Genomic DNA, 22,500 nt, shown 5'->3' with positions numbered 1-22,500 from the left:
TACTGTCTACATACCATACATCAGGTATCATACCATAACTACTGTCTACATACCATACATCAGGTATCATACCATAACTACTGTCTACATACCATACATCAGGTATCATACCTTAACTACTGTCTACATACCATACATCAGGTATCATACCATAACTACTGTCTACATACCATACATCAGGTATCATACCATAACTACTGTCTACATACCATACATCAGGTATCATACCTTAACTACTGTCTACATACCATACATCAGGTATCATACCATAACTACTGTCTACATACCATACATCAGGGATTGTCAACTGGCGGGCTGCGGGCCAAATTTGGCCTGTGAATGATTTTGTACTAGTGCTCAGTATGTGTTCACATACTAATATGCTTGATGCAAGTGACACCTTCTCACAGTACACACACACACACACACACACACACACACACACACACACACACACACACACACACACACACACACACACACACACACACACACACACACACACACACACACACACACTCTTGATGTCATTGCTGGAAATCCTTATGTGTGTAGATATAGTCTGGTCCCATCTTATGTGTGTAGATATAGTCTGGTCCCATCTTATGTGTGTAGATATAGTCTGGTCCCATCTTATGTGTGAAGATGTAGTCTGGTCCCATCTTATGTGTGTAGATGTAGTCTGGTCCCATCTTATGTGTGTAGATGTAGTCTGGTCCCATCTTATGTGTGTAGATGTAGTCTGGTCCCATCTTATGTGTGTAGATATAGTCTGGTCCCATCTTATGTGTGTAGATGTAGTCTGGTCCCATCTTATGTGTGTAGATGTAGTCTGGTCCCATCTTATGTGTGTAGTCTGGTCCCATCTTATGTGTGTAGATATAGTCTGGTCCCATCTTATGTGTGTAGATGTAGTCTGGTCCCATCTTATGTGTGTAGATATAGTCTGGTCCCATCTTATGTGTGTAGATATAGTCTGGTCCCATCTTATGTGTGTAGATATAGTCTGATCCCATCTTATGTGTGTAGATATAGTCTGGTCCCATCTTATGTGTGTAGATGTAGTCTGGTCCCATCTTATGTGTGAAGATGTAGTCTGGTCCCATCTTATGTGTGTAGTCTGGTCCCATCTTATGTGTGTAGATGTAGTCTGGTCCCATCTTATGTGTGTAGATGTAGTCTGGTCCCATCTTATGTGTGTAGATGTAGTCTGGTCCCATCTTATGTGTGAAGATGTAGTCTGGTCCCATCTTATGTGTGTAGATGTAGTCTGGTCCCATCTTATGTGTGTAGTCTGGTCCCATCTTATGTGTGTAGATGTAGTCTGGTCCCATCTTATGTGTGTAGATGTAGTCTGGTCCCATCTTATGTGTGTAGTCTGGTCCCATCTTATGTGTGTAGATGTAGTCTGGTCCCATCTTATGTGTGAAGATGTAGTCTGGTCCCATCTTATGTGTGTAGATATAGTCTGGTCCCATCTTATGTGTGTAGATGTAGTCTGGTCCCATCTTATGTGTGTAGATGTAGTCTGGTCCCATCTTATGTGTGTAGATGTAGTCTGGTCCCATCTTATGTGTGTAGATGTAGTCTGGTCCCATCTTATGTGTGTAGATGTAGTCTGGTCCCATCTTATGTGTGTAGATGTAGTCTGGTCCCATCTTATGTGTGTAGTCTGGTCCCATCTTATGTGTGTAGTCTGGTCCCATCTTATGTGTGTAGATATAGTCTGGTCCCATCTTATGTGTGAAGATGTAGTCTGGTCCCATCTTATGTGTGTAGATGTAGTCTGGTCCCATCTTATGTGTGTAGATGTAGTCTGGTCCCATCTTATGTGTGTAGATATAGTCTGGTCCCATCTTATGTGTGTAGATGTAGTCTGGTCCCATCTTATGTGTGTAGATGTAGTCTGGTCCCATCTTATGTGTGTAGTCTGGTCCCATCTTATGTGTGTAGATATAGTCTGGTCCCATCTTATGTGTGTAGATGTAGTCTGGTCCCATCTTATGTGTGTAGATATAGTCTGGTCCCATCTTATGTGTGTAGATATAGTCTGGTCCCATCTTATGTGTGTAGATATAGTCTGATCCCATCTTATGTGTGTAGATATAGTCTGGTCCCATCTTATGTGTGTAGATGTAGTCTGGTCCCATCTTATGTGTGAAGATGTAGTCTGGTCCCATCTTATGTGTGTAGTCTGGTCCCATCTTATGTGTGTAGATGTAGTCTGGTCCCATCTTATGTGTGTAGATGTAGTCTGGTCCCATCTTATGTGTGTAGATGTAGTCTGGTCCCATCTTATGTGTGTAGTCTGGTCCCATCTTATGTGTGTAGATGTAGTCTGGTCCCATCTTATGTGTGTAGATGTAGTCTGGTCCCATCTTATGTGTGTAGTCTGGTCCCATCTTATGTGTGTAGATGTAGTCTGGTCCCATCTTATGTGTGAAGATGTAGTCTGGTCCCATCTTATGTGTGTAGATATAGTCTGGTCCCATCTTATGTGTGTAGATGTAGTCTGGTCCCATCTTATGTGTGTAGATGTAGTCTGGTCCCATCTTATGTGTGTAGATGTAGTCTGGTCCCATCTTATGTGTGTAGATGTAGTCTGGTCCCATCTTATGTGTGTAGATGTAGTCTGGTCCCATCTTATGTGTGTAGATGTAGTCTGGTCCCATCTTATGTGTGTAGTCTGGTCCCATCTTATGTGTGTAGTCTGGTCCCATCTTATGTGTGAAGATGTAGTCTGGTCCCATCTTATGTGTGTAGTCTGGTCCCATCTTATGTGTGTAGATATAGTCTGGTCCCATCTTATGTGTGTAGATATAGTCTGGTCCCATCTTATGTGTGTAGTCTGGTCCCATCTTATGTGTGTAGTCTGGTCCCATCTTATGTGTGTAGTCTGGTCCCATCTTATGTGTGAAGATGTAGTCTGGTCCCATCTTATGTGTGTAGTCTGGTCCCATCTTATGTGTGAAGATGTAGTCTGGTCCCATCTTATGTGTGTAGTCTGGTCCCATCTTATGTGTGTAGATATAGTCTGGTCCCATCTTATGTGTGTAGATATAGTCTGGTCCCATCTTATGTGTGTAGATATAGTCTGGTCCCATCTTATGTGTGTAGATGTAGTCTGGTCCCATCTTATGTGTGTAGATATAGTCTGGTCCCATCTTATGTGTGAAGATATAGTCTGGTCCCATCTTATGTGTGTAGATGTAGTCTGGTCGCATCTTATGTGTGTAGATGTAGTCTGGTCCCATCTTATGTGTGTAGATATAGTCTGGTCCCATCTTATGTGTGTAGATATAGTCTGGTCCCATCTTATGTGTGTAGATGTAGTCTGGTCCCATCTTATGTGTGTAGATATAGTCTGGTCCCATCTTGTGTGTGAAGATATAGTCTGGTCCCATCTTATGTGTGTAGATGTAGTCTGGTCCCATCTTATGTGTGTAGATATAGTCTGGTCCCATCTTATGTGTGTAGATATAGTCTGGTCCCATCTTATGTGTGTAGTCTGGTCCCATCTTATGTGTGTAGATATAGTCTGGTCCCATCTTATGTGTGAAGATATAGTCTGGTCCCATCTTATGTGTGTAGATATAGTCTGGTCCCATCTTATGTGTGAAGATGTAGTCTGGTCCCATCTTATGTGTGTAGATGTAGTCTGGTCCCATCTTATGTGTGAAGATGTAGTCTGGTCCCATCTTATGTGTGAAGATGTAGTCTGGTCCCATCTTATGTGTGAAGATGTAGTCTGGTCCCATCTTATGTGTGTAGATGTAGTCTGGTCCCATCTTATGTGTGTAGATATAGTCTGGTCCCATCTTATGTGTGTAGATGTAGTCTGGTCCCATCTTATGTGTGTAGATGTAGTCTGGTCCCATCTTATGTGTGTAGATATAGTCTGGTCCCATCTTATGTGTGTAGATATAGTCTGGTCCCATCTTATGTGTGTAGATATAGTCTGGTCCCATCTTATGTGTGTAGTCTGGTCCCATCTTATGTGTGTAGATATAGTCTGGTCCCATCTTATGTGTGTAGATATAGTCTGGTCCCATCTTATGTGTGTAGATATAGTCTGGTCCCATCTTATGTGTGTAGATATAGTCTGGTCCCATCTTATGTGTGTAGATGTAGTCTGGTCCCATCTTATGTGTGTAGATATAGTCTGGTCCCATCTTATGTGTGTAGATATAGTCTGGTCCCATCTTATGTGTGTAGATATAGTCTGGTCCCATCTTATGTGTGTAGATATAGTCTGGTCCCATCTTATGTGTGTAGATATAGTCTGGTCCCATCTTATGTGTGTAGATATAGTCTGGTCCCATCTTATGTGTGTAGATATAGTCTGGTCCCATCTTATGTGTGTAGATATAGTCTGGTCCCATCTTATGTGTGTAGATATAGTCTGGTCCCATCTTATGTGTGTAGATGTAGTCTGGTCCCATCTTATGTGTGTAGATATAGTCTGGTCCCATCTTATGTGTGTAGATATAGTCTGGTCCCATCTTATGTGTGTAGATGTAGTCTGGTCCCATCTTATGTGTGTAGATATAGTCTGGTCCCATCTTATGTGTGTAGATGTAGTCTGGTCCCATCTTATGTGTGTAGATATAGTCTGGTCCCATCTCTTGGCTCCCGTCCATGTGTGTCTGGACTGAGGAAACTCCAGGATCAATGGCCCCCTGATCAGTCTAAAGATCAATATCCATACACACTGACTGGCAGACAGACAGACAGACAGAGACTGAATGATATATATATATATATATATATATATATATATATATATATATATATATATATATATATATATATATATATATATATATATACTGTAGATAGATGTGTGTGTGTGTGTGTGCACGCATTTGTTCAAAAGAGAAAGAAGAAAGAGAGATGCAGGGGGAGAGTGAGACAGGAGGGTGTGTTTGTTTGATGTGTGATCTAAAAATGGCTGCTGTACCGTAGCAAGTGAGCAGCATGTCGAGAGAGAGAGAGAGAGAGAGAGAGAGAGAGAGGAGGAAGAGATGAGCTGGAGAGAGAGAGAGTGAGGAGCTGGAGAGAGGAGGAAGAGAGGAGCTGGAGAGAGGAGGAAGAGAGGATCTGGAGAGAGGAGGAAGAGAGGAGCCGGAGAGAGGAGGAAGAGAGGATCTGGAGAGTGGAGGAAGAGAGGAGCTGGAGAGAAGAGGAAGAGAGGAGCTGGAGAGAGGAGGAAGAGAGGATCTGGAGAGAGGAGGAAGAGAGGAGCTGGAGAGAGGAGGAAGAGAGGAGCAGGAGAGAGGAGGAAGAGAGGAGCAGGAGAGAGGAGGAAGAGAGGATCTGGAGAGAGGAGGAAGAGAGGAGCAGGAGAGAGGAGGAAGAGAGGAGCTGGAGAGAGGAGGAAGAGAGGAGCTGGAGAGAGGAGGAAGAGAGGATCTGGAGAGAGGAGGAAGAGAGGAGCAGGAGAGAGGAGGAAGAGAGGAGCTGGAGAGAGGAGGAAGAGAGGATCTGGAGAGAGGAGGAAGAGAGGAGCAGGAGAGAGGAGGAAGAGAGGATCTGGAGAGAGCAGCAGCAGTAAAAGGAGGGGTTAGACTATCGTGAGAAAAAGGAAGACCTGGAAAGATACACAGCATGTAGAGAGAGGGAAAGGAGGACATTAAGATATACAGTCAGCTGGGTAGACACACACCCACACACACACACAGCAGAGGTCTCGTTTGACAAGGTGTGTGTGTGTAATCAGGGCATCACCCTCTCCATCGCTGTCTCCCTTTAATGAGCACACACACACACACACACACACACACACTGAGGCTAGATCAGAGTGGCGCTGCAGGGAGCAACAAGCAGGGCACCAGTGAAATGTCACCTCACAGAGAGAGAGGAGGGAGGGAGAGAGAGAGGGAAGAGACAGAGAGGAGGTGTCGAGGGGGACATAGAGATAGAGAGAGGAGAGAGATAGAGAGGAGGTGTCGAGGGGGACGTAGAGATAGAGATAGAGAGAGGAGGTGTCGAGGGGGACATAGAGATAGAGATAGAGAGAAGAGGTGTCGAGGGGGACATAGAGATAGAGAGAAGGTGTCGAGGGGGACATAGAGATAGAGAGGAGGTGTCGAGGGGGACATAGAGATAGAGAGAAGGTGTCGAGGGGGACATAGAGATAGAGAGAAGGTGTCGAGGGGGACATAGAGAGAGAGAGAGAGAGGAGGTGTCGAGGGGGACAGAGAGATAGAGAGAAGGTGTCGAGGGGGATATAAAGATAGAGAGAGAGAGAGGAGGTGTCGAGAGGGACATAGAGATAGAGAGGAGGTGTCGAGGGGGACATAGAGATAGAGAGAGGATGTGTCAAGGGGGACATAGAGATAGAGAGATAGAGAGATAGAGAGAGGAGGTGTCGAGGGGGACAGAGAGATAGAGAGAAGGTGTCGAGGGGGATATAAAGATAGAGAGAGAGAGAGGAGGTGTCGAGAGGGACATAGAGATAGAGAGGAGGTGTCGAGGGGGACATAGAGATAGAGAGAGGATGTGTCAAGGGGGACATAGAGATAGAGAGATAGAGAGATAGAGAGAGGAGGTGTCGAGGGGGACATAGAGATAGAGAGAAGGTGTCGAGGGGGACATAGAGATAGAGAGATAGAGAGGAGGTGTCAAGGGGGACATAGAGATAGAGAGAAGGTGTCGAGGGGGACATAGTGATAGAGAGGAGGTGTCGAGGGGGACATAGAGATAGAGAGGAGGTGTCGAGGGGGACATAGAGATAGAGAGAAGGTGTCGAGGGGGACATAGAGATAGAGAGAGGAGGTGTCAAGTAGGACATAGAGATAGAGAGATAGAGAGGAGGTGTCGAGGGGGACATAGAGATAGAGAGGGGAGAGAGATAGAGAGGAGGTGTCGAGGGGGACATAGAGATAGAGAGAGCAGAGAGATAGAGAGAGACAAGGAAAGGGGAAGAGAGAATAGTATTGAAGGCACTGACAGAGGAATGGATGGAGATAGAGATAGAGGGAGGGGGGTGAAGGGGGAGATATATATTTATTTGTAGTTATTTTTTACCTTTATTTAACTAGGGAGGAATATAAGGAATAGTACGGGAGGGAAAGAGAGAGGACAGCTCCCCACTCTCTTTCTCACCCATCCTCCTCTCCTCTCTCTCCCCACTCTCTTTCTCACCCATCCTCCTCTCTCTCCCCACTCTCTTTCTCACCCATCCTCCTCTCCTCTCTCTCCCCACTCTCTTTCTCACCCATCCTCCTCTCCTCTCTCTCCCCACTCTCTTTCTCACCCATCCTCCTCTCCTCTCTCTCCCCACTCTCTTTCTCACCCATCCTCCTCTCCTCTCTCTCCCCACTCTCTTTCTCACCCATCCTCCTCTCCTCTCTCTCCCCACTCTCTTTCTCACCCATCCTCCTCTCCTCTCTCTCCCCACTCTCTTTCTCACCCATCCTCCTCTCCTCTCTCTCCCCACTCTCTTTCTCACCCATCCTCCTCTCCTCTCTCTCCCCACTCTCTTTCTCACCCATCCTCCTCTCCTCTCTCTCCCCACTCTCTTTCTCACCCATCCTCCTCTCCTCTCTCTCCCCACTCTCTTTCTCACCCATCCTCCTCTCCTCTCTCTCCCCACTCTCTTTCTCACCCATCCTCCTCTCCTCTCTCGCCCCACTCTCTTTCTCACCCATCCTCCTCTCCTCTCTCTCCCCACTCTCTTTCTCACCCATCCTCCTCTCCTCTCTCTCCCCACTCGCTTTCTCACCCATCCTCCTCTCTCTGTGTCAGTCAGACCTCTCAATTTGGGTTTGCCCTGGAGACTGCGCATGTGTGTGTGTGTGCACTGTAAAAGTGTGGGGGATGCTGCTCTTGTAAGTAGAGGTGGTGAATGTGTGTATGTTCTTCAGTCTGTACATCACTGCTGTATGGTTTATGAGAGAGAGAGAGAGAGAGAGAGAGAGAGAGACCTCAAAACACTTATCTGTGAGTCCAGCAGCAGCTCTAAGGAAGAGCAATCAGGAAGCGAGGGGGAAAAGACGGAGAGAGAGCCGGGAGTATTGCAGTGGTAACAGAGGGAGGGAGAGAAACGTCACTCTGTCTCTCTATTCCCCTTGGCTCTGGAAAACAGGGGAGGGAGAAGGAGAGCGAGAGAGAGGGAGAGGGAGAGAAACGTCACTCTGTCTCTCTATTCCCCTTGGCTCTGGAAAACAGGGGAGGGAGAAGGAGAGAGAGAGAGAGGGAGCGGGAGAGAGAATAGGGAGGAGCAATGGAATGGATGGTGGATTGCACTGGTAAGAGGGAGCGAGTGAGAGAAGGGAGAGGTAGAGAGATGAGAGCGTGACGTAGGGAGAGGGAAGAGAAGGATGCAGGGATGATGATGGTGATACTTAGAGTGAGGGATGGAGGCAGAGTGAGAGAGGTCTGGGAGCAGGGAAAAGGATGGGAGGAGAACCACAGAAAGTGAGTGATTAAGAGATGGGGAGGAGAGAGAGGGACATGAGACAGCAAACACGTTGAGGAGAGGGAATGAGAGCAAACGTGTGCATGCGTGCGTGTGGTGTGTGTGTTTGCGTGTCTATGTATCTGTGTGTGTGTGTGTGTGTGTGTGTGTGTGTGTGTGTGTGTGCGGTAACCTGGTTTTCATTGGTGCAGATGATCAATCACCAGTACAGTCTTGAGACACAGACTCTCTAACAGCCTTATCCTGTGCTCCGACACACACACACACACACACACATAGACAGATACATAGACACGCAAAGACACACACACCATACACACACACACCCATAGACAGATACATAGACACGCAAACATACACACCATACACACACACTCACAGCATCACTATGCAGCATCACTATGCACACTGTCACGAACCGGCTCGAAGCCCACAACCAAAAGTGAGACAACATGGAGATAAGGAATAACAAAAATAAATGTACTAACTGAGGTAACCTGTATACAATTAACAATGGTGTCTGTAGTCAGTAATCGCTAGCGTAAGTGGTGGTGTGTATAGCTGTGATGAGGAGGGTTGAAAGACGCCAAACAAACAAACAAACAAACAAAAATGCCACAACCAAAATCCAACAGTGTGTCTGCATGGTTCCAGTCTCCTCAGTGACTGGGGAAGAGGTGTATTTATCCCGGGACAGACCCCGGCCCAGGTGTGTCTGCATGGTTCAAGGTTTCCTCAGTGACTGGGGAAGAGGTGTATTTATCCCGGGACAGACCCGGGCCCAGGTGTGTCTGCATGGTTCCAGTCTCCTTAGTGACTGGGGAAGAGGTGTATTTATCCCGGGACAGACCCGGGCCCAGGTGTGTCTGCATGGTTCCAGTCTCCTTAGTGACTAGGGAAGAGGTGTATTTATCCCGGGACAGACCCGGGCCCAGGTGTGTCTGCATGGTTCCAGTCTCCTTAGTGACTGGGGAAGAGGTGTATTTATCCCGGGACACACCCGGGCCCAGGTGTGTCTGCATGGTTCCAGTCTCCTCAGTGACTGGGGAAGAGGTGTATTTATCCCGGGACAGACCCGGGCCCAGGTGTGTCTGCATGGTTCCAGTCTCCTCAGTGACTGGGGAAGAGGTGTATTTATCCCGGGACAGACCCGGGCCCAGGTGTGTCTGCATGGTTCCAGTCTCCTTAGTGACTGGGGAAGAGGTGTATTTATCCCGGGACAGACCCGGGCCCAGGTGTGTCTGCATGGTTCCAGTCTCCTCAGTGACTGGGGAAGAGGTGTATTTATCCCGGGACAGACCCGGGCCCAGGTGTGTCTGCATGGTTCCAGTCTCCTTAGTGACTGGGGAAGAGGTGTATTTATCCCGGGACAGACCCGGGCCCAGGTGTGTCTGCATGGTTCCAGTCTCCTTAGTGACTGGGGAAGAGGTGTATTTATCCCGGGACAGACCCGGGCCCAGGTGTGTCTGCATGGTTCCAGTCTCCTTAGTGACTGGGGAAGAGGTGTATTTATCCCGGGACAGACCCGGGCCCAGGTGTGTCCCATGTCGCTGACGACCCTCCCAGCTCCGCCCACCGACGTCCTAATGCGGAAAACAAGAGGAAAGAGAAAGAAATCGGCAGACAGAGTGGGAGGGTCGTCACAACACACACACACACACACACACACACACACACACACACACAGACAACATTGAACTATACGCACACAGACAACACACACAGATGCACAGACACACACAGCATCACTAGGCATGGCCTACATACATCAACACACAACTCAAAATATGCTCAGGACCCACAGAGAGATTACCATGATCACTCAAATAAAATACTCTACTAGATATTTCATGTATTATTTAAAAGCTTGTTTGTTTTGTAACCTACACTATGCTATACCTGTCCAGTCTGCGTGTTTGTGTGTGTGTCTGCGGGCGCGTACGTGTGTGTGGTTGTTTGTGTGTTTGTGTGTGTGTTTGTGTGTGTGTTTGTGTGTGTGTTTGTGTGTGTGGTTGTTTGTGTGTTTGTGTGTGTGTTTGTGTGTGTGTTTGTGTGTGTGTTTGTGTGTGTGGTTGTTTGTGTGTTTGTGTGTGTTTGTGTGTGTGGTTGTTTGTGTGTTTGTGTGTGTTTGTGTGTGTGTTTGTGTGTGTTTGTGTGTGTTTGTGTGTGTGGTTGTTTGTGTGTTTGTGTGTGTTTGTGTGTGTGTGTGTTTGTGTGTGTGTGTGTTTGTGTGTGTGGTTGTTTGTGTGTTTGTGTGTGTTTGTGTGTGTGTGTGTTTGTGTGTGTGTGTGTTTGTGTGTGTTTGTGTGTGTTTGTGTGTGTGGTTGTTTGTGTGTGTGTGTGTTTGTGTGTGTGTGTGTTTGTGTGTGTTTGTGTGTGTGTGTGTTTGTGTGTGTGGTTGTTTGTGTGTGTGTGTGTGAGCTGCACTTTGAAGATAAAATACCTCCTCCACACTCCTGCCCACAGCTTTGATTTCTATTTACAGACAGACCCATCCCTACACACACACACACACACACACACACACACACACACACACACACACACACACACACACACACACACACACACACATACACACACACACGCTACAAGATGCAAACGCAAATGTGACACACACATTGTCTATTACATACAAATAGACACACACAAGGTGTTGGGGTTGAAATTGTTGAGAGTGTGTGTGTGTGTGTGTGTGTGTGTGTGTGTGTGTGTGTGTGTGTGTGTGTGTGTGTGTGTGTGTGTGTGTGTGTGTGTGTGTGTGTGTGTGTGTGTGTGTGTGTGTGTTGAGCTAACAGTGATGAGTGATATACTGAAGGCTTCGTATCTCTTTGTGTGTGTCTGCACTGCGAGTCGTGACTGAGTCTGCCACTGCGGCCATGTGAGACGTGTGTGTGTGTGTGTGTGTGTGTGTGTGTGTGTGTGTGTGTGTGTGTGTGTGTGTGTGTGTGTGTGTGTGTGTGTGTGTATCAGTGTGTGGTGACTTCATTCTTGGCACACACATGGGAAAGAGAGACATGGAGAAGTAGAGAGAGAGTGACAGAGCGAGAGAGAAAGAGAGAGGTAGATACAGAGTGAGAATGATAGATAAAGAGAGAGAGAGAAAGAGAGAGAAAGGGAGGGAGAGATAGCGAGAAGGAGGAAGTGTATTCTCCTGCCTGTTTAGTATTCATGTCAGTCAACATTGCATTGGTTTAGAACGTAACCTCCATTGTGATGTCACAATGTAATGCAGCTAAGTGTCCTGTCCTCTGCTGTAGCTGGCTGAACCTAATGACTACATAAGGGCTTCATGACACATTCATAACTCATGCATAACACATTCATAAGCAGTATGTATGCATTCAGCTAGTGTCTTGACCTTTACTGCAGTGAAGTCGGAATGAGGAAAGACTAAATGAAAGTTACAGTACAGTTCAAAAGTTTGGGGTCACTTAGAAATGTCCTTGTTTTTGAAAGAAAAGCACATTTTTTGTCCATTCAAAATAACATCAAATTGATCAGAAATACAGTGTAGACATTGTTAATGTTGTAAATGACTATTGTAGCTGTAAATGGCTAATTGAATAATACCCGCAAAACACCAGTCTCAACGTCAACAGTGAAGAGGTGACTCCGGGATGCTGGCCTTCTAAGTAGAGTTGCAAAGAAAAAGCCATATCTCAGACTGGCCAATAAAAATAAAAGATTAAGATGGGCAAAATAACACAGACACTGGACAGAGGAACTCTGCCTAGAAGGCCAGCATCCCGGAGTCGCCTCTTCACTGTTGACGTTGAGACTGGTGTTTTGCGGGTACTATTTAATGAAGCTGTCTGTTGAGGACTTGTGAGGCTTCTGTTTCTCAAACTAGACACACTAATGTACTTGTACTAATGTCTCTAATGTACTTGTCCTCTTGCTTAGTTGTGCACCGGGGCCTCCCACACCTCTTTCTATTCTGGTTTTTCTCAGAAAAAGAATAGACTGATGAGTTTCAGAAGAAAGGTCTTTGTTTCTGGCCATTTTGAACCTGTAATTGAACCCACAAATGCTGATGCTCCAGATACTCAACTAGTCTAAAGAAGGACAGTTAAAACTATAATCAGAATAACAGTTTTCAGCTGTGCTAACATAATTGCAAAAGGGTTTTCTAATGATCAATTAGCCTTTTAAAGTGATCAACTTGGATTAGCTAACACAACGTACCATTAGAACACAGGAGTGATGGTTGCTGATAATGGGCCTCTGTACGCCTATGTAGATATTCCATTAAAAATCAGCCGTTTCCAGCTACAATAGTAATTTACAACATGAACAATGTCTACACTGTATTTCTGATCAATTTGATGCTATTTTAATGGACAAAAAATGTGCTTTTTTTTCAAAAACAAGGACATTTCTAAGTGACCCCAAACTTTTGAATGGTAGTGTACATAGGCAGTATGTAAGTCATGGAGCTGTCTAATGTAGTCGTTTACAGTAGCTAGTGTCCTCTACTGCTGCAGCGTGGTCAGATGGTAACACCTAAAGGCTATATAAGGACTTCATAACATATTCATAACCAACACATAACACATTCGTAAGCAGTGCGTATGCATGTAGCTAGTGTTCTGTCCTCTTCTGCAACTAGGTCAGATGGTCCTACACTACATGAACAAAAGTATGTGGACACCTGCCCATCGAACATCTCATTCCAAAATCATGGGCATTAATAAGGAGTTGGTGTCCCCTTTGCTGCTGAAACAACCTCCACTCTTCTGGGAAGGCTTTCCACTAGATGTTGGAACATTGCTGCGGGAACTTGCTTCCATTCAGCCACAAGCGCATTAGTGAGGTCAGGTACTGATGTTGGGCGATTAGGCCTGGCTCGCAGTCGTGTTACAATTCATCCCAAAGGTGTTCGATGTGGTTGAGGTCAGGGCTCTGTCCAGGCCAGTCAAGTTCTTCCACACTATTCTCGACAAACAATTTCTGTATGGACCTCGCTTTGTGCACAGGGTCATTGTCAGGCTGAAACAGGGAAGGACCTTCCCATTCATAACCCATACATAGCACATTCATAACCCATACATAGCACATTCATAACCCATACATAGCACATTCATAACCCATACATAACATATTAATGGAAAATGTATAACCCATACATTACACATTCATGGCACATTCATAACCCATACATAGCACATTCATAACCCATACATTGCACATTCATAACCCATACATAACACATTCATAACCCATACATAGCACATTCATAACCCATACATTGCATATGCATAACCCATACATAACACATTCATAACCCATACATAACACATTCATGGCACATTCATAACCCATACATAGCACATTCATAACCCATACATTGCACATTCATAACCCATACATAGCACATTCATAACCCATACATTGCACATTCATAACCCATTTATAACCCATTTACAGTAGCCAGTGTCCTGTCCTCTGCTGCAACTGGGTCAGAGCTAAGAAAAGAAAGTGTATGTTTGTCCCCTCTCCATTTAAAAAAACCCCAATGTGATTTTAATGATGCTTAGCAACAGAAACATTTCAACTGATGTTAACACAGTCGGACTTCAGAGATACCAACAGGAAGGAAGGGAGGTCGTCTGGAAAGCTGAAATGTACTGTATGGGAGAGAGAGAGATAAACAAAGTCTGCATGTACAGTATTTGAGAAAGGATATGTGAAGGAGAGAGGGGATAGCGAGAGGAGAAAAAGAGAGAGAGGAAGACGGAAGGATAGAGAGATAGATAGGAAGAGAGGCAGAGAAGAGAGAGAGAGGTAGGGAGGGAGAGCGACAGAGAGCGAGGGAGAAGAGAGAGAAGGAGAAAGCTGGCAGAGAGAGGCTGGGAGGAAGAGAGAGAGACAGAGAGAGAGGGAGGAGTGAGAGAAGGAGAGAGCTGGCAGAGAGAGGCAGGGAGGAAGAGAGTGACAGAGAGAGAGGGAGGAGAGAGAGAAGTGGTACCCGTGTGAATATTGTCCCGCTGCCATCACTTCCATTATCATTATAAGCCTGCAGTCATTTAGAGGCCTGACTCTCTGCTAAACACTAGGACACTGTACCTACCCTATAGGACAAACACACACACACACAACACACGTAGACACACACACCACACATACACACAAACACCAAACACACACACACCACACACACACACACACACACACATTCACACATTCACATACAGGATAAAGTGTGCGCGCACACACACACACACAGGATAGAGCATGCACACCTACACACACACACACAAACACACTCATTGAGTAGCTAATGTCCTTGCGAATGCCAGATCACACGCTGGTCCCCACAGAGAAACAGGTGGAGGATCAGCTAGCCAGGGAGAGGGGGAGAGAGGGATGAGGGAGGGATGGAAAGAAGGAGGGAGTGTAGAGGAGAGAGAGGGGGAATGTGAGGGCAGGAGAGAGAAAAGGCCAAAGGATGGAGTGGGGACAAGGTGGCGAGAAAGGAGAGAGGGACAGCTGGTCACAGATGAGAGAGAGAGAGAGAGATGAATGAGTTGGACATAACCAGGAGGAAGCATTCATCCCTCCTTTTACTGCTCTCTCCTTCATCCTCCCTTCGCCTGACTGGTCTGGAGGATTGGCAGACTGGAGGAGGCAAGGAAGCAAGGGAGAGATAAAAAGAGGGAAAGGAGAGATGGAGAGAGAGTGAGTGAGTGGGCAGGTGGAGGAAGGATGTAGAGATACTGTGGTGAGCGGGGGATGGACAAGGGAAGGAAGGATGGGAGGAGGGAGAGAGGAAGGTAGGGAGAGCGTGACTGGACTGGGTGGTTAGAGGGGGTGACTGGACTGGATGGCTAGAGGGGAGGAGAGAGGGGGTGACTGGACTGGATGACTAGAGGGGGTGACTGGACTGGATGGCTAGAGGGGAGGAGTGGGGGGGTGACTCGACTGGATGGCTAGAGGGGAGGAGGGGTGGGGTGACTGGACTGGATGGATAGAGATGAGGAGGGAGGGGGTTACTGGACTGGATGGCTAGAGGGGAGGAGTGGGGTGGGGTGACTGGACTGGATGGCTAGAGTTGAGGAGGGAGGGGGTGACTGGACTGGATGGCTAGAGGGGAGGAGGGAGGGGGTGACTGGACTGGATCTCTAGAGGGGAGGAGGGAGGGGGTGACTGGACTGGATGGCTGGAGATGAGGAGGGAGGGGGTGACTGGACTGGCTCTCTAGAGGGGAGGAGGGAGGGGGTGACTGGACTGGATGGCTAGAGATGAGGAGGGAGGGGGTGACTGGACTGGATGGCTAGAGGGGAGGAGGGAGGGGGTGACTGGACTGGATGGCTAGAGGGGAGGAGGGAGGGGGTGACTGGACTGGATGGCTAGAGGGGAGGAGGGAGGGGGTGACTGGACTGGATGGCTAGAGGGGAGGAGGGATGGGGTGACTGGATGGAGCCAGTGGGTCCATCAGCTGAGTGTTAGCACTGGAGAGAGAGAGAGAGCAATATAGGACGAGAGAAAGGGAGAGATGTTCAGAGAAGGAGAGAGGAGAGGACAGAGACAGTGGAAAGGGAATAGAGGGAGAGATGTTCAGAGAAGGAGAGAGGAGAGGACAGAGACAGTGGAAAGGGAATAGAGAGGGAGAGATGTTCAGAGAAGGAGAGAGGAGAGGACAGAGACAGTGGAAAGGAAATAGAGAGGGAGAGATGTTCAGAGAAGGAGAGAGGAGAGGACAGAGACAGTGGAAAGGGAATAGAGAGGGAGAGAGATGTCCAGAGAAGGAGAGAGGAGAGGACAGAGACAGTGGAAAGGAAATAGAGAGGGAGAGATGTTCAGAGAAGGAGAGAGGAGATGACAGAGACAGTGGAAAGGGAATAGAGAGGGAGAGAGATGTCCAGAGAAGGAGAGAGGAGAGGACAGAGACAGTGGAAAGGGAATAGAGAGGGAGAGAGATGTCCAGAGAAGGAGAGAGGAGAGGACAGAAACAGTGGAAAGGGAATAGAGAGAGATGTTCAGAGAAGGAGAGAGGAGAGGACAGAGACAGTGGAAAGGGAATAGAGGGAGAGAGATGTTCAGAGAAGGAGAGAGGAGAGGACAGAGACAGTGGAAAGGGAATAGAGGGAGAGAGATGTTCAGAGAAGGAGAGAGGAGAGGACAGAGACAGTGGAAAGGGAATAGATAGGGAGAGAGATGTTGAGAGTATAGCAATAGAGTGTTTGTGATAAACTAGGTGGGAAGGTGATGTAGCCATTATCATCCCTCAACCCCCTTCAGCTGAGCAAGTAGACTCTTCCAATAATGGAAAGTGATTGGGGCGTACCATGTCTACTGTGAAAAGCGGGGTTGACCGGTGACATAATGGTTGTACAGGGAAGGTTGATGTGCCATAGCCACGCTTATTGTTGCAGGTTGTAAGAAAAATAGCATTGTGGATTTGAACAGTATATTTTTAGATGGTTTTAACTGTTCAATATTTGACTTAATTTCAGATTTTAACATTTTGTTGGTCTGTGTGTGTGTGTGTGTGTGTGTGTGTGTGTGTGTGTGTGTGTGTGTGTGTGTGTGTGTGTGTGTGTGTGTGTGTGTGTGTGTGTGTGTGTGTGTGTGAGGGGCTATAGGGAGTGGACAGGAGCTCACACTGAGCTAACACATGGCACTCCCACATGGTTTTCAGATACACACATACAGACACACTCATGCTATACACACCATATGCGTACATTCTTTCACACACACACACACACACACACACACACACAGACACACACACACACACACACACACACACACACACACACACACACACACACACACACACACACACATACAGACACACTCATGCTATACACACCATATACGTACATTCTTTCACACACAGACACACACACACACACACACACAGGAATGTATAAGAAGAAATTATATATCTGACCCAGATTCCTTTGCTCCTGTATGTTAATATGATGTTTTACACCACACATACCCACACACTACTGTACATCACATACTAGATAAGACTGTGTGTTTGTGTGTCCACACACTACTGTACATCACATACTAGATAAGACTGTGTGTTTGTGTGTCCACACACTACTGTACATCACATACTAGATAAGACTGTGTGTTTGTGTGTCCACACACTACTGTACATCACATACTAGATAAGACTGTGTGTTTGTGTGTCTGTGTTTGAAAGCATGTACATTAATGGTGTGTGTAGCGTATGTGTGTGCGTGTGTGTGTTTGCTCAGTGTGTAGCAGTGCAGAGAACCCACACCTCAAAAAAGAGTCAAACAATCGCTAGGAGACCCTCTACCCGCCTCGTTGCCACGGCAATGCCGAGATTCCATCAATGAATGAGGGCTCCGTTGCCACGGCAACGGTTATGAATGAGAGCAGTTCGGTAACCGGGGATACTTCCCGAAAAAAAGAGGAATCATCGGTTGCCATGGCGATTCGGGGAACGGGGAGAGACCTCCACCATCTTCCTCATCATCATCTTCTTCATCATGTTTGTCTTAGTTGAGGCGTTGGGTTGTGAACATACAGTAGTCTGTATCTGTCTGGGTGAGTACACACTGTGATGTTGGTTGGAGAACGTTCACGCTGACACGCTTCTATCAGGCAGTTGATTTTCTCTTCATTTCTCTCTCTCTCTCTCTCTCTCTCTTACTGTAATGTATAGACATACCCTTCATACACAGGACTGTGCATGTACACTGACTTTACCAAACATTAGGAACACCTTCCTAATATTGAGTTGCACCCTCAGAACAGCCTCAATTCGTTGGGACATGGACTCTACAAGGTGTTGAAAGCGTTCCACAGGGATGCTGGCCCATGTTGACTCCAATGCTTCCCACACTTGTGTTAAGTTGGCTGGATGTTCTCTGGGTGGTGGACCATTCTTGATACACACGGGAAACTGTTGAGAGTGAAAAACCCAGCAGCGTTGCAGTTCTTGACACAAATTAGGGCACCTGGCACCTACTACCAAACCCTGTTCAAAGACCCCTACTACCAAACCCCGTTCAAAGACACCTACTACCAAACCCCGTTCAAAGACACCTACTACCATACCCTGTTCAAAGACACCTACTACCATACCCCGTTCAAAGACACCTACTACCCTACCCCGTTCAAAGACACCTACTACCATACCCCGTTCAAAGACACCTACTACCAAACCCCGTTCAAAGACACCTACTACCATACCCTGTTCAAAGACACCTACTACCATACCCTGTTCAAAGACACCTACTACCATACCCTGTTCAAAGACACCTACTACCATACCCCGTTCAAAGACACCTACTACCATACCCTGTTCAAAGACACCTACTACCATACCCCGTTCAAAGACACCTACTACCATACCCTGTTCAAAGACACCTACCACCATACCCCATTCAAAGACAGTTCAATGTTTTGTCTTGTCCATTCACCCTCTGAAAGACACACATACACAATCCATGTCTCACTTGTCTCAAGGCTTAAACATCCTTCTATGACCTGTATCCTCCCCTTCATCTACACTGATTGAAGTGGCTTTACTAACATCAATAAGGGATCATAGCTTTCACCTGGATTCACCTGGTCAGTCTGTCATGGAATGAGCATGTTTGATATACTCAGTGTGCAACCACATTGGTTTCAGTACATTCACGCTGACTCACTGCAAAATCTAGCAGGCAGTTGACAGTCTCTTCTTTTCTGGCCTCCCTCTCCTTCTCTGTTTTACTGAAGACATACCGTTCGTACACAGTGGAGGCTGCTGAGGGGAGGGCGGCTCATAATAATGGCTATGTCTTTGGGTTCTAGTTATGTGTGTGTGTGTGTGTGTGTGTGTGTGTGTGTGTGTGTGTGTGTGTGTGTGTGTGTGTGTGTGTGTGTGTGTGTGTGTGTGTGTGTGTGTGTGTGTGTGTGTGTGTGTGTGTGTGTCTGCAGGTTGATAGACAGGTGTTCCCCAGTAGAGTGGCCCTGTCAGCACTCTCCACACACCTCTCCTCCGTGTGAATCCCTCGCCACTCTACCATACCTCCCTCTTCTCCCTCCCTCCATCTCACCCAGTCACACAGACGCCATCGCCTCTCTCACATTCTCTCTCTTCCTCACACACACCCTGCCTCTCTCTCTCTTTCCCTCCATCTCTCTCCTTTCTCTATCCCTCTTTCTCTGTCTCTCTCTCTCTAGGGTATCTCTGTAGGATTATATAGCAGATTGTCTCTCTCTAGTCACACAGAGCAGTAACACTGCTTTTCAATCTCTATCTCTGATGGGCATCGTCCCTATTTTACCTCCATCTTCCTCCTCTTTCATCTCTCCTTTATTTGTTCCTCCTCTACCTCACTCCTTTCCCTCCTTTCCTTTTCTCCTCCTCCTCTTTCTATTCCTCTCCTCCCCCAAAGTGGCTCCTCCCCCTTCCACATGTCATCCTTTCTGTAGCTTCTGTCAATTTCCTATTTTCTCTCCTCTTCACTCTCACTCTCACTCACCCATCCCTCCATTCTCCTCTTCCATCTCTCTCACTCCTCCATTGCTGCCCTGGTTTCATTCAGTGTGGTCCCTACTAGACACAGTGGTTGCCCCCTCTAGTGGTGGATGCGTGTACATGCAGTTGCCGTCGGACAGGGTTTCCAAGCCCGTTTTAGTTTTTGCCCCTACTGTCTGTCTTTACAGAATATAGAACAGTTATGTAAATATACAATGGTTGAGACTATTGAGACGTTTTGGAGAGACGTGTGTGGAAGGAAGGAAGGAAGGAAGGAAGGAAGGAAGGAAGGAAGGAAGGAAGGAAGGAAGGAAGGAAGGAAGGAAGGAAGGAAGGAAGGAAGGAGAGAGAGAGAGAGAGAGAGAGAGAAAGAGAGAGGGGGAGAGAGAGAATGAGGTAAATAAGTGGAGAAGGAATCATTCAACACCAGCCAACTCCATCCGTCCCTCCCTTCAACCCTATATATATCCCTCTATCCATTCATCCATCTCTCAATCCCATGATTGGTCCTCTCCTTGGGGTGAATAGTTTAGTTTCTGCCTTCCTCAGTTGCTCTCGCCAGCAGTCCTGTTAAAACCCTATTGAGTGAATGACTGGTCTGGCACGCACATGGACGGACGCGTACACACACACACACACACACACACACACACACACACACACACACACACACACACACACACACACACAGTTCAAACCCCATTGAGAGAAGGACTGTTCTGGCCAGATATATTATACCTGTTAATGAATGGGGCTCTTAGTGAAATGAGTCTGGAGCAGAAAGGGAGGAGGAGGAAGAGGAGAGGGGCCAAAACCTGACCTCGTGTTTTTTAAAGAGCGTTTGGGAGGAACTGTCTCAGACCGACCACTTTCTGTCTGTGTTGCGTCAGTTGTTATAATATAACTCTCTTACGCTGAGTGAATTATAGAAGCTGCATATCCCAACCCCACCTCTCTCCTTCTCTGTGTTTTTCCTCTCTCTCTCTGTGATTCTCCATCACACACGTTACCCTCCATCACACAAGTTACCCATGTCTTGTGTGTGATGGGGAACCTGCACTAACCATCACCAAGTCCTCCTGGTCTGATGTACAGAGAGGCTGACTGTCAGAGAGATGGAACTGAGGGAGAGAGGGAGAGGGAGAGGGAGAGGGAGAGGGGGAGAGGGGGAGAGAGGGAGAGGGAGAGGGGGAGACTAGTTGATCACTTCACACCGACCCAGGCAGCCTCTAAAAGAGAGGTCATATAGACCAGTCACAGTGACCATGGTGGTGTGACACTACACACATGACTCATGTGGATCACGTTACTATGGAGATGTGTGTGAGATCATGTCAGGTCCGTACTATCCGGAATCCTTGGGATGTCCCTACCCCAGTTGGTAAAGGGTACGGTTGGGGTTAGGTAAGGGTTGTGGATATGGTTAGGGTAAGGTTTAAGGCCAGGGTTTAGGGTAGGGACATCCCAAGGATCCCAGACAGCACTGACCAATCATGTCATGCGTGTGTTCCTGTGCTTTTTATGACTTTTTATACCGCAAATACTGTTTGTTTTCTGCTGAAATGGAACGGGTTAGGGCTACTGTTCCTACTGTTTCTTCTGTTTCTACTGTCTCCACGGTTTCTACTGTTTCTTCTGTTTCTACTGTCTCCACGGTTTCTACTGTTTCTTCTGTTTCTACTGTCTCCACGGTTTCTACTGTTTCTACTGTTTCTACTGTCTCCACGGTTTCTACTATTTCTACTGTTCCTACTGTTTCTACTGTCTCTACTGTTTCTACTGTATCTACTGTTTCCACTGTTTCTATTGTTTCTTCTGTTTCTACTGTCTCCACGGTTTCTACTATTTCTACTGTTCCTACTGTTTCTACTGTCTCTACTGTTCCTACTGTTTCTACTGTTTCTACTGTCTCCACTGTTCCTACTGTTCTACTGTCTCCACTGTTTCTACTGTTTCTACTGTTTCTACTATCTCCACTGTTTCTACTGTCCTTACTGTTTCTACTGTTTCTACTGTTTCCACTGTTTCTACCGTCTCCACGGTTTCTACTGTTTCTACTGTTTTACACTGTTTCCACTGTCTACACTGTTTTCCACTGTTTCTAATGCTCCTACTGTTTCTACTGTCTCTACTGTTTTACACTGTTTCCACTGTCTCCACTGTTTCTACTGTTTCTACTGTCTCCACTGTTTCTACTGTTTTTCCACTGTTTCCACTGTTTATACTGTTTTCCACTGTTTCCACTGTTTCTACTGCTTTTACTGTTTCTACTGTTTTCCACTGTTTTCACTGTTTCTACTGTTTTCCACTGTTTATACTGTCTCCACTGTTTATACTGTTTCTACTGTTTCCACTGTTTCCACGGTCTACACTATTTATACTGTTTTCTACTGTTTCTACTGTCTCCACTGTTTCTACTGTTTTCCACTGATTCTACTGTTTCTACTGTTTTCACTGTTTCCACTGTTTCTACTGTTTTTACTGTCTCCACTGTTTCTACTGTTTCCACTGTTTCTACTGTCTCCACTGTTGCTACTGTTTCCACTGTGTCCACTGTTTCTTCTCCTTTTCTAATTCTCTCTCTTTCTCTTTCTTTTCTTCCCTCTCTCCTTAGTAT

At 46.6% G+C, this 22,500-nt stretch overlaps 1 protein-coding gene across 1 annotated transcript in view; it reads left to right on the top strand.

The window, feature by feature from the left end:
• LOC110487190 (voltage-dependent P/Q-type calcium channel subunit alpha-1A) overlaps positions 1-22,500 on the top strand; it is a 132,396-nt gene that overhangs the window by 2,628 nt on the left and 107,268 nt on the right. The window contains exon 3 of the mRNA XM_036948345.1: positions 22,498-22,500. This exon is cut by the window's right edge and continues 89 nt beyond it. Within this exon, the coding sequence (XP_036804240.1) occupies positions 22,498-22,500 (3 nt within the window). The remainder of the gene's footprint in view (positions 1-22,497) is intronic.

This window comes from Oncorhynchus mykiss, chromosome 17 (assembly GCF_013265735.2).
Source record: "Oncorhynchus mykiss isolate Arlee chromosome 17, USDA_OmykA_1.1, whole genome shotgun sequence".
Classification (NCBI taxonomy): domain Eukaryota; kingdom Metazoa; phylum Chordata; class Actinopteri; order Salmoniformes; family Salmonidae; genus Oncorhynchus; species Oncorhynchus mykiss.
This window is presented reverse-complemented; position numbering and strand designations above follow the sequence as displayed.